The 12,381-nt window shown below is 30.2% G+C and overlaps 3 protein-coding genes across 3 annotated transcripts; 2 read left to right on the top strand and 1 right to left on the bottom strand.

Moving 5' to 3' along the window:
• The first annotated feature begins 304 nt into the window (after positions 1-304).
• On the top strand, positions 305-5,564 carry LOC139091024 (zinc finger protein OZF). Its single transcript, XM_070640948.1, has 9 exons — positions 305-1,180; positions 2,322-2,442; positions 3,893-3,962; positions 4,379-4,453; positions 4,624-4,680; positions 4,758-4,904; positions 4,973-5,013; positions 5,083-5,189; positions 5,252-5,564. Exons 1-9 carry the CDS (start codon positions 455-457, stop codon positions 5,279-5,281), a joined length of 1,374 nt encoding a protein of 457 aa, XP_070497049.1. The 5' UTR covers positions 305-454; the 3' UTR covers positions 5,282-5,564.
• A 544-nt stretch (positions 5,565-6,108) lies between these two features.
• On the top strand, positions 6,109-7,931 carry LOC139090945 (uncharacterized). Its single transcript, XM_070640838.1, has 2 exons — positions 6,109-6,268; positions 6,334-7,931. The coding sequence occupies exon 2, from the start codon at positions 6,335-6,337 to the stop codon at positions 7,919-7,921; it is 1,587 nt and encodes a 528-aa protein (XP_070496939.1). The 5' UTR covers positions 6,109-6,268; position 6,334; the 3' UTR covers positions 7,922-7,931.
• Positions 7,932-7,939: 8 nt separating this feature from the next.
• LOC139090944 (RNA-binding protein 5) lies at positions 7,940-12,238 on the bottom strand. Its single transcript, XM_070640837.1, has 15 exons — positions 12,039-12,238; positions 11,863-11,965; positions 11,717-11,797; positions 11,605-11,658; positions 11,397-11,544; positions 11,267-11,336; positions 10,934-11,007; positions 10,401-10,617; positions 10,106-10,339; positions 9,793-10,046; positions 9,561-9,735; positions 9,254-9,477; positions 9,096-9,199; positions 8,502-8,987; positions 7,940-8,438 (listed from the first exon to the last, which is right to left on the bottom strand). The coding sequence occupies exons 1-15, from the start codon at positions 12,040-12,042 to the stop codon at positions 8,057-8,059; spliced, it is 2,610 nt and encodes an 869-aa protein (XP_070496938.1). The 5' UTR covers positions 12,043-12,238; the 3' UTR covers positions 7,940-8,056.
• Positions 12,239-12,381: the final 143 nt, after the last annotated feature.

The following is a 12,381-nucleotide window of genomic DNA, read 5'->3' as shown; positions in this document are numbered from 1 at the left end:
TAACAAGAAGATATTTTAATGTGTCTGTGTATCGCTCTCAAAACAACCTGTCTTTCTCTCTGTTATACTTTATTTCTCTTTTATCAACAGCCAATAGATGATCATAAATTATCCCCCTTCTTCTCTTCTCACTTCTTTACTTGATCTTCTCAGATAAACCGCTGTGCAATATGCTCAACATATTCAAATGATGTTATGTGAGGCTAAACGAGTATCAACAGTAGTAGTGTTTTTCATTGGCTGAGTTAAAAAAAAAAATCTTTTGTCATCTTTTTGAAGATCATTTCTTCTCATCTTCAGTCACTCTCATCTATTCATCGCGATCGGTCGTACAAAAAAAACAGAATCAGAAAATTATTTTTTTTTATATTTTATCATTGATCGAAAAAATATTGTTAGACTGTGTGACGAGTGTTGTTTTATCTTAATAAATTCGCTGATGTAATCCGTACAAATGATCACTCAAATAATGTTTGGAAATGGAAATAGTGTCAAGAAGCCAACAACTAATTTTACAATTGAATGTATTCTCTCGAAAGAAGATCGTAAAGAAAATGGAGATTTATCGAGGACGAATAATCATCATCATCATATGCATCATCAATCACATCAACCGTTAACATTAAATAAAGTTTTAGATAATCCATGGATACCAAAAACACCCTTGGCACTATCTTTCAATCCATCATCATATCATCGAAAGCTTAACTTCTCAAACATTCCACTACCGCCCACATACGAATATTTACCATCAACACCGCCACTTGCTTTAACGCCACCAATTTTGCATAGTGGAAGTAACTATATTCAAAATTTGGTTAAAACAACACAAAATCACACATCTGCTCATAATCATTTCTATTCTGTCGCGTCTAATGAAACATCCGTCACATCGCAGCAGCAGCATCAACTGCAGCATATCAAAAATTATTCCATTATCAATAATAATAATAATAATATTATAACTCATCCTGCCATTTTATCATCACCGTCATTAAATTTAGAAAAAGACCTTAAATTGTCAAAATTGAATGTATACGATTGTAACAAGTTATGTGATACTCAGTTATTAAGTGAAGATTTAAAGAAAGTTGTTGACAACAAAAGCTCTTTACTGTCTATTAATGAATTTAAGTGTTCCATTTGTTCAAAGTTTTTTGATAATAGTGAATTAATGGACGTAAGTTGAACATTTAAAATTATTAGATTTTTTCGTGAGTGCCATGCATAATTGTGATTGAAAATTATTGCAAAAAGTGAATGAGTTGGAGTAAAAGACCTTAATTTAATGAAAATTTACGAGAACTTTTGAGAAAAATGAAAAGTTAAAGTTTGAACGAGCGAACATGAAAATAATGCCTTGAAAAGTTGCTCAAATATGAAATTTCTAAACAGTGCCTTAGTTATCAGAATTGTGCATTTTATTGTTCGAAATAGAACAAAATCAAAATATTGATCCTAGGATCAACAAAATAACAATTACAATAAACATTGTCCATATTGAAATGAGAATGTAAAGTTTAAGACTCTTGAGAAGATAAAGGAGCAATCCTCATTTACAAATAAGTATAATTAAAGAACTTCCTTACGGATTTATTTATGTTTATTGTTTGAAGTTAGAAAACAGACTAAAATATTTCTTTTAAAGAGTCAAAAACTATAAATGAGGAAAATAAACTAATTTTAGTACCAAATATAATTTGAATATTAAATGACAGTTGACATTCTTTCTAAAAATACAAATTCAGAAATATAAAAATAAAAATACATTGAACTAAATTTCTAATAATAAGATATCAAAACGATTTATTGATAGTTTTAGAAGGATTTCGATTCCAAATGTCGTAAAGTTTTATTACACAGTAATTAAATTACCATATATAAAAACAAAATGTACGACCATGAGTGCCAAATATTTGGCTTCGCTTAAAACGGAAAGAACGTTATGCAAATTCTTTCTAAAACCGATTTGTAGATCCATATTGTGTTTAAATCGGATTTTCCGTCAATTTTTAAAGTGAATTCAGAGAAGCTAGTCATTTTTTTATATTTTACCGACGCACCTTAAACACATTTCATCTATGTTTATAGTTTTCAAACAGAAAAAGCTTTGATTGAAAGCACATCAGATGTGACACTTCTTAAACGGCACTTTTATCTTCGATATCCAATTTTGAAATGATGGCATTTTTGAGATTTTTTATATAAAAAAACTCATTAAAAATTCATAATGTTGAAATTATGTATGGCATTTACTAATCTGATGATAAGTAAAATCATTATGAGATATATATTTATAAAATTTTTCTCTTTAAATTTAGATTCACATGAAATCTCATGCAAAACCAAAATTTGCGTGTTCGCAGTGCGAAAAGACGTTCTCTCAATTGCGTAATTTTAAATATCATATGTCAATTCATCTTGGTACCAAGGAATTTGCAGGTGAGCACAAGTCATATGTGTATGCTATAGGGAAGCCATTTGGGTGGCACATGGAGGTGCCATTCATTGGGTATTGATAAAAGGAGCTTTAGCGGATCCTTAAAAGCTCCGTAGGCTAACCTTCTCCATTTGTCTCACTCGGGACTTTTAAATATTAACACTCAACATCCAATTAATTACGGGATATAATCTGAATTTATATCATCTTCCTTTATAAAGAAAATGAAATGAAAATTGATTCTAAATCCAAAGATAAAGATAAAAAGATATTTATAGTAGCGAAATTTTTTTTTTGTGTGACTCCAAAACATCTCCATTGACAAAAATTAGTCGATTTTTTTTGGTCTTCGCTGTCAATCCTTTTTCAATATGCAATATTTTTAGCATTTTATGACTTGTTTGAGAATTTTTAGGTGTTTTGATTATACAGTTCTCTATGATGGTTTGATTTAATCAAAACTTGATTTTTTATGCAAACTGTTCGAATCAAAAACATTAAATTTTAAGTGGATTAAACGCCACGCTTTTAAAGAAACTTTAAAAATTGTTATGAAAATCTTGTCACAATCTCGCAATTAAAGCAGTTAAAATGCCGTAAAATCTACAATAAAAATATTTTAATGCTTTTAAAATGAGATACCAGAAGCTGTTGTGTTTTTGGGAGGTATGTCCTTTTGATGGACAACAAACGTGAGCGTTAATAAAATCGTAAACAAACATTTAAGATCGCATTATTTCATTTAAATGGTGTCTGTTGACAAAAAAGGCTTGAATTCCAATTATACATCTCAATTTCAATGGAATTTAAATTTAACAAAGTCAAATTGGTTATTAAATGCTCAATGTCGGATTAGCAATTCGAAATTCACAAAACATTTTAATTTAATTTCTGATTATGAAAACTTGATAATCATACAATAATTTACCCCACATTCAAACCAATTACTGCGACTAGTCTCATGAATTTATTATGAGACAATTTAATCAATATTTTCACTTTTATGATTTAAAACCAATTTGAATGAAAACAATGAAGGCTTGTTAAAATCAACTGAACCGAATTGAGCGATAATTCAATGGAAAATATAATGCGTTGATTAAACAAAAAAAAAACTTTTTGAATATTGGTAATTAATAAAGTTTTACAATTTTAATCGAGTTTATGAGGGATACAGACTATTCTGTGTTATAGACCTAAATTTAGCGTAATGAAAATTTTATGAATAACAATTGATAATTAAATATTGAATTTTTAAATTGGATCATTTGAAGAATAAATAGAACAAAATTCAATTAAAATGGAAAAATAAATGGATTTGAAAGTCCAAATAAGTATTAATTGTATAAAGCTCACGGTAGGAATCCTCGAAAACATATCTATTTCCCAAATAATCTAACTTTGCTTTATTTTTACTATTTCCCCTTTCATTAACAATTTTCTTTCTTAAAGCTTCCTGTCCAGAGTGCGGAAAAACGTTTAATGATAAAGGATATCTATCAAGTCACTTGAAAATTCACAGGTAATTTTTATTTATCACTTAAAACGGAGGAAACATAAAATGTATTTGTGTTGGTGTAAATAAATTATGTGAAAAATGTACACCGGAAAAAAATGTAAATGAATTACGCATAAATTGTGCAAAATGTGTTGCTTACCGTTAAATTTCATGTAGCACGACTTGATGAAACTGTTATGTTGCTTTTGATTTGTCCACTGATCCTTAAATACTTGGTTTTCACTGATTTAATTTAATTAGAACTTCACAGCACACAATTTTTTGAAATTTTTCGCGTCACTTTTTGCATCTTTGAAAAATAAAATTTGAAATTTCAACGATTTTTAACAGAAATTTGCATAATAAATGATTATTAAGCATTAAATCTGCGCTTTCAAAGACTAAATCTCATAAATCTTTTCAATTTTTAACAACCACAGAAATAAAAAGGAGCATGCTTGCCCATATTGCCCGAAATCATTTAATCAACGAGTTGCTTTCAACATGCATGTTCGGTGAGTACCATAAAGGACATTTATGGAAGTTTATACATTGAATAATAATAAAGTGGGAAGGAAGATAATAATTCTCTTTATTGTATAATATAGTTTACCATTATTTTCCATTCAAAAGTCCTTTTTTTATTCATATTCTATTCTTTTCTTGCTATTCTTATTTAAATTAGAATTCATTTGGGTCTGAAGCCTCACTGCTGTCAAGAGTGTGGGAAAACATTTAGTAGGTATGTGAAATGAAAGCTTTGATAGAAAAACTTTTGAAATTAAATTTAAATTAAATCATTTTTCATACTTTAAATAGGAAAATGTTATTAAAACAACATTATCGCACCCACTCCGGTGAAAAGCCTTATGTCTGTAGCTTCGAAGGATGTGAGAAGAGATTTGCTGATCGATCCAACATGATTCTTCATTTTCGACTACACAGTGGCATTAAACCGTTTTCTTGGTAAGGCTATTGAATTATTCAAATACTTTCTAAATATAATCATTTTACTTCCTCCACATATATAACAGTAATTTGTGTCCAAAGCGTTTTTCAAAGAAGCATCATTTAGGTAAAAAAGTTTTTGTATTCATGACTTATTAAAACACACACAATAATCCCACTCATATATCACATATAGGTACACATTTGAATTATCATTTGAATCTAAAGCCATACTCATGCTTGAATGAGGGATGTACTCAAAAGTTTACGCAGTCAAGTAATATGAGAACGCATATGAAAAAGGTAAAATTTAGAAGATTTCAAGCGAAAATTTTTATTTAATTTCCCACAAAATTATTCCACAGTGCCCTCATCGGAAAGTCGAGGAGCATTGATGATTATGTGTTCATATGCATGCATATACATCTTGTTTTCTGGTATCATGAACAAATCTTAATTTTGTGTTATATTTTGAAACAGGAATAATCCAAAAAATACGTAATTATTATTAATTAAAATTAAAATAGATCTTATGAAACAACAGTATACGTACATAAAACTCTCGTAAATGGCGAGGCTTTATGAAATAATTGTTAAAAATATTAGAGGTGATAGGGATTTTTGTATACGAGACATTAATGTTATTTTACAAAGTTTTATACGATAAAAACAAGTATACGATGATATAAATCAAAATGAAACTTTAGTTGTGTAAATTTTTTAATGTTGAAAATAAAATGTTATTTAAAATTTTCTATGGCTTCCTATTTTTATTGAGCATTGGATGTTGAATTTGTATTTTAATTTTAGGAATTTATAAAAACTTATAACAGTAAATTTAAAATGTTTGCTTCTTTGTTTCTTTTTGCATCTTTATTTAACGGCCGTTTTATTTTAAAATAATTTTGGGTGATTTCAATATTACCCAAAATCTTTTGAATATAAAAAGACTGTTATGTTTCGTTAAAAACTAAGTTGGCTTAAAATCTGTTTTTCTTTTATGATAGAATACAGGAATCAAAATAATTCATATCAACTAGTCAAAGAAGTTAGATAGTATTCAGCCGGTCACAGTAAACTTACGTCAAAGATCGAAATTTTGAAAACTGCACTATTTTGAGCAAAATTTTGCTCAATTTTTAAATCAAAACAAATTTTATTCGGAAAGTGTCTGGTGATCTGTTTTCAGCAGTTTTTCACGAAAAATATACAATAATTAATATTGAAAAACAAGCAAAATTGTACATAAAATCTAAAGTAACCTTTTTTAATTGAAATATTTCAAATTGCACAGCAAAAATCGACGAAATAATTGAAAAAAATTAAAGTTAATAATTTTTAATAAAATTGTCCAAATCTAGAGAAGTAATTAACATCGGAAGGTAAATTCCAGTAGAATAAGTTACGGACAACATTATCAACTCAATTAAATAACGATTATTTATAGAATGGAAAATCCGGAAGTAGACTTTTTAAATTTATTGGACGAGACTACGTGGTTGGATATTTTTGATTATTTGGACGGACAGAGTCTTCTTAAACTATCGCTTACGTGTGATAAATTCCGAGAGTTAATCGGAAACTCAAGAGTTTTAATGAAAAAGATCAAGTTCAGCATTAATTTCCCGGAGGAGAGCGGCGAGGAACTAAAGAAAATTAAGAAAGGATTGGAAACATGCTCAAAATATTTGACAAGAAACTACCTAAATCTTCAAATCAAGCGACTTAGAGACAAGATTTTGAAAAAAGATATGAGAACTATATTCATGTCCATTATTTCGCAATTTTCCGAAACTGTAACAAGCCTTGAGATCAACAACTGTTATCTATTGCGTGATGATATTGTCTCAATTCTTCAATCTTTTGGGAATCTAGTCGAGTTAAAACTTGAAAATTTGGCCTTCTCCGATGATTTAATGCCGTCTGAAGTTGTGCAGCTGAATCAATCAAGTCAAAGCATCTCATGTCCTAATCTTAAAACTTTACATTTAATTCAATGTGACTTTTACTGTCTGCTGCTGCTAAGAACCCATGAAAGTCTGCAAACTTTGGAAATCTCTATGCCTAGCTATAATCGTACAGATGTTGAAAAATTAGAAGATTTCCTCCTAAAGCAGTCAAATTTAAAGGACTTTAAGCTGACTCATTTCCGGTTTAACAGCTCGTACTCGTCAGACCGACTTTCCAAAGTTCCCTTTCAACTTGAAAAGCTCTATTTGAAGGATGTCTACTGGGATATTATTAATCACTGCTCATTATTCCTTAAAAGTCAAAAGAAGTTAAAACATTTGGAATTGAAACGAATTCGTCAATGGATTTTGCCAAAAGAATCAAATTATGGATGGTTCTGTGATATCATGAAGCATGTCCTTATTTATAATCGATTAGAAAAACTAGTCATCGATACAAGCTTATCGTCAGCATACATGAAAGACTGTGACTTTCTAGTTGATATGTGTAATAAAAATGTCAAGCATCTTACTTACATTCGTGATAGTTCCGATACATCCGAATTGTTTTTAATTTTTACAAGAATTTTCCCAAACATACAAAATTTTGTATTCACTGATTTTCCACAAGATAGAAGCTCCTCGATGGACATAATAGGAAATTTACACTTATTTAAAGATTTAATAGACTTGAGCATCACAACAAAACCTGGATCATTAGTAAATTTCCCACAGACAACAGCCGAGAACTTAACATCATTCTACTTCTATGCCACAAATGAGGATAAGTCATTGGAACGACTAAAGCAAATATTTTCAGGAAAATCAAAAATTGAAAATTTTGGACTTAATATTGAGTCATTAACAGTCGAGGAAATTATTGAGCTTATTGTGCATTTCTCATCGACACTTAAAAGACTGTCGGTAATGGATTTATATTTGAATCAAACTGAGGCTGAACTATTTATTCGTAACTTTCCAAATCTACGTTATTTAACTAGTGACATGTCAATATCACCGGATGTCCTTAATATTTTAAAGGATAATAATGTTACATTTAATAAGTGTAATGGTAAAAAGAATTAAATTTTTTTTTTTTCGGAATTTGATAAAAACTTCATTATTTTTATTCACTATTTTATGCTACATTTAGGTATTTGAGTAAAAATCGTACAATTTAAATAAAAAACTTATTAAAAAACGAACATGATTAAAAACTGTCTAATTAACTTCTTCGTATCGTTTCTTCATCATCTTCTTAATATACGATTTGTAGTCATCTTGTGGACCGGCACCATAGCTTGCATTTTTACTGCCAAGTCCGGCTGTTGTATTTCTTTGTTCTGCTTCAATTATCTCAGTTCTTCCTTGTAATGTTTTACCTAATCCTGAACCTTCTTTCCAACCCATTGCTTTTAGTAGCTTATTTCCAATATTACTGTCATCGATTGGTTTGCTCGCAATAACCTGTGCTTGATACGATTGTGCAATTGATGCCTTCTTTTCCATTTCACGTTGAAATCTCTCTTTGGCCCTGTTTACTGGCGGTAATGGATCTGCCTCGCCGTACTTCATTCTTCTCTCTTTTGCTCTATCACGATAGCTGTGAAGTTATTTAAATTATTAATTATTAAATCTATGGCAAAATATTGAGTTAAATACATACTTTTGAGCAGAAATACCTCCACTGCCACTTCCTCCTGCTATATCCAACATACCATGTTGTAATTTGTACTTTTGGAGATTCTCCTTATGTAAATTTGACATTTTTACATGTTTACTAAGTACATCAGGTGATGGAAATGCACGCTTACATAGCAAACATGTTAATTTCTCAACATCAACAAGATCATTTTCGTTGAATGAACTGGCAGCTACGGACGATTTATGGGCAGCTTGATCTTCATCAGAATCTGAATGATATGGAATAACTGTTTTCGAGGCTATCGGTGTTGCAACTGGAGGAATAATAATATTTGTAATTGGCCTGTCTTTCTTTTCTAGCATTGAAAATCCAATGTCCATTGCAGCTTCTGATTTATACATTGACATTGTCATTGATGGTGGCGGTGATAGTGAATTTTCATTTCTTGTTTGTTGCTGTACTTGAATGGGTGTGTAGTCTTTCTTTTGATTCAATTGTTTTGCCCATCTAAAAATGAAAAATTTAGTTATTTAACGGTTTTCAAAAATTTAAAAATTTTAACGATTTCCAAAAAATTTGAAAATTAACTGTATTCAAAAATGTCAATGAACTCACTTTTCCATGTCTTTAACAATCTTTTTAGCCACTTTAACTTTATCTTGTGGCTGATCCTTTTGTTTCTTGTCCTTTTCTTCTTCCTTTGGCGGTGGTGGAATATCCTAAAATTTAATTAAATTTAGCTCAGCTATTTTAAAATAATTAAATTATCTTACTGGTTGAGCAGTTGTGGATGTACTTGGTGTATTAGCTGTGGCACTTGTGCTATTGCTAGGAGAAGCTAACACATAAGTTAAGTTAGTAGCATCCCAATAAAGATACTGTCCAATTTCCGAATTATAATAGTACTGAGATGATGCATCGTAGTAAAGACCCGTTGATTGATCATAATAGTATCCACTTGATTCGTCATAAAAATACTGACTTACATCAGGAGTTGCTGCACATGGATTTTAAAAATCATAATATTTATTAGTTTAATTTCTAGAACTCGGGAAATGTCTTTCGGTATAAAATTATTACGATATTTTTTGCCATCATTTCCTTTCGGTGTCTCAACTTGCTGTGCTGGATATGGCGCTGCTGATGATGTTGTTGGAGTGTCGATTTTCATTTTCTGTTTTCTTTCAATTGCTGATTGTGCTATTGATGCTCCTGAATGTGCTTCATATGACGACATACTTGCCGATAATGTTCCCTGTACAATAATTTAATTAAGCATACTTTTCTAGACATTTCAGGTATGAAGACTTACCGCATTGATTTGATTAGTGTAATATTCTGTATAATATTTTATGTAGTTATCTTTTTCTGATGGATTTTGCGCATACATTGTTGCTGCTTGTTCTGCCAATTGTGGGACATCTGCTAATGTATACTGATAAGTAGGTGGCAGTGAATAATTCGTATCACTTGGAGGAGGATTATTATTTTCACGACGATTTCCATTATTTTGTGACGGTTTTGGAGCAACTCGAGTTTCACCGTCCATACAGTATGAATAAGAAACTAAGGAATGCATACAAATGAATTATAAGTGCTGTTGATATTGATTGATGATTGCTTACCATCTCGTCCATCAATATTCAATGATGGAAGCTTCTCAATTGCTTGAAATGTATTCATCGAATCGACCAAATTGTCAAAGTTTAAATAGCAAATTCCTCTTGACACTTGAGTCAATGGATCTCGGCAAATGAGAATCTTTGATATTTTTGATACTTGATCAGGCAGTTTGTCTTGAAGCGCAATTAGGACTGTCTCTTCAGTTGACAGTGCATCCAAATTTCTCAACATTATTTCTAGAGATTAAATTAAATTTAATTAGTATTCTTAGTCATTAGAATTAGCTTTAAAGCTTACTTTTAGTCAGAACAGTGCTGATTTCATCAAATCCTTCAGATCCACTTTCTTGTCTCGACGCATTACATTTGAAGCAATTTTCTCGTCTCTTGAAATTGAAAACTCCACATTTTCCACAATACCAATCTGTTTGGATTTTATCATATTGTCCATCATTGTCTTTCATAAAACTGTATTGTATAATAGCACGGTGTTGATCTTGCAAAATAAGAACACCCTTTAAGAAAAAAGACAAGAACATAGAGGACATATATTAGAAAGATCAGAGACTCGAATTGTGCAGTTTGATTCATCCTGTTTTCCCAGAGATTCATTGACATTATTTATAAGCATTTATTATTTTTTTTTGACTTGAAACCTGAACTAGATTTAAAGATTATTTTCCCAAAAAAGGAATATTTTTCTTTTTAAATAATGTTCAATTAAAATAATCAATAAAAAAATTTGTTTGATACTTTAACACCACAGTTTCATCAAACTCTTATATTAGGCATCATTCGTGTTGCGAAAATTCTCTTATTTGTAGTTTCTACCTGTTTTTTCTCAATCCAAGTTCTTGCTTCATCGACTGAAGAAAATTGTACGAAACAAAATCCTCTAGATACGCCTGTAATTTTTGAAATGGATGAGAGCAAATAGATAGAATTAAACAGATGCTCTTGCCATTGTGTGATAATTGATTTTCATTATTTTTTTTTATGGTTGACAACATTAGAAAATCGTCAACACGATTACTTTTCACATGATACGCTCTCCATGGCTATTTTCATACTTACGATTTATTTTTTCATTTATGTGGGAGTCAAGATTGACTCAATTTTCAATTTTTTTCGTAAAATATAAATTTTCAGTATCATTGTAATTACCTGTGGATTTCTTTCTTATCAAACGAATCGACACTGGCTTTAGTCCGCATTGAATGAGGTCACATTGGATCTAAAAAAAATCAATAAATTTTTTAATAACTGTAAAAATCAATGAAAGTTGACCTCTTACGTCTGCCTCCGTTATGTGTGCTGGCAGTCCACGAACAATCACTTTATTGTTCGGTTGTTCATTTCCATAATTGCTTCCACCGTCACTTTCTTCACTCTCATAATGTCTCGGCCGATGATGATGCTGTTCTCTTCTATCGTTATAATCCCTAAATTTAGCATACTTTTAATTACACAATTATATGAAAAATCATTAAAGAGTCAATTACCTTCTATCACGATTATTTCTCTCTTTATTGCGTCGATCATTATAATGTTTATCCCTAAATGTGATTTTATGAAGTTGAAGAATCCTCAATTGACTGAAAAATCTATACTTACCGGTTTGACCATGAATCCTCTTCGTTCATTTCATTGGCATAGTTATTGTCACGCGACCGTGAACGAGATCGAGTGCGTCGTCTTTAAATAAATAAATACAATTCAATTTAACATTCACTGGATCTTTGTATAATGGTTCTTCTTACCGTCTCGAACTGGAACTGTAATATCCATCATCCCGATAATTTCGGTCTCTTTTCCGATAATAATCGTCATCTCCATTATTATTATAGTTATTACGATCACGATCTACGAATTTTAAGGCAAATTTTAAATGTAATTAGATTTTTATGTCTAGAATTTTTTTGTGAGCCATTTTTACTCATTGCTTTTCTTTGCGACTTTTATAATACTCTTAAAAAGACGTTTAATTGATTCTTTTAATCATCAAATTCACTTTTATTTGATTATTTAAAGACTAATGTTTATGATTGAAGTGTTTTCAAATTGATATCTCTGCTTAATCTACTATAATTAAACTTTTTAACTGTAGTGTTCCAAGATTTTCTATTTGAGGGGGTAAAAACTGCGTTGAAAAACTTCTGAAATTCAAATTTTCAAAAACAGGTAAATTGATTCAAAATTTCAAAAATCGTTATTTTTACATTCAAAAATGACATTTCAATTTATTTAATTCCATTATAAGTTTTGCTGTTGTTGATGTA

The sequence above is a fragment of the Chironomus tepperi genome, unplaced genomic scaffold (assembly GCF_022539635.2).
Source record: "Chironomus tepperi strain 1889 unplaced genomic scaffold, CSIRO-AGI_Ctep_v1 contig_223, whole genome shotgun sequence".
In the NCBI taxonomy this organism is placed as follows: domain Eukaryota; kingdom Metazoa; phylum Arthropoda; class Insecta; order Diptera; family Chironomidae; genus Chironomus; species Chironomus tepperi.
This window is presented reverse-complemented; position numbering and strand designations above follow the sequence as displayed.

Excerpts from the sequence above, each read along its gene's own strand:
- LOC139091024 (XM_070640948.1), top strand. The coding sequence starts at position 455 with ATGATCACTCAAATAATGTTTGGAAATGGAAATAGTGTCAAGAAGCCA. Across the intron at positions 3,963-4,378 it reads AGTCACTTGAAAATTCACAG|AAATAAAAAGGAGCATGCTT; the intron begins GTAATTTTTATT and ends TAACAACCACAG. Across the intron at positions 4,681-4,757 it reads TGTGGGAAAACATTTAGTAG|GAAAATGTTATTAAAACAAC; the intron begins GTATGTGAAATG and ends TACTTTAAATAG.
- LOC139090945 (XM_070640838.1), top strand. The coding sequence starts at position 6,335 with ATGGAAAATCCGGAAGTAGACTTTTTAAATTTATTGGACGAGACTACG.
- LOC139090944 (XM_070640837.1), bottom strand. Across the intron at positions 11,545-11,604 it reads AGAAATAATCGTGATAGAAG|GGATTATAACGATAGAAGAG; the intron begins GTAATTGACTCT and ends TGCTAAATTTAG. Across the intron at positions 10,340-10,400 it reads CAGCACTGTTCTGACTAAAA|AAATAATGTTGAGAAATTTG; the intron begins GTAAGCTTTAAA and ends TTTAATCTCTAG.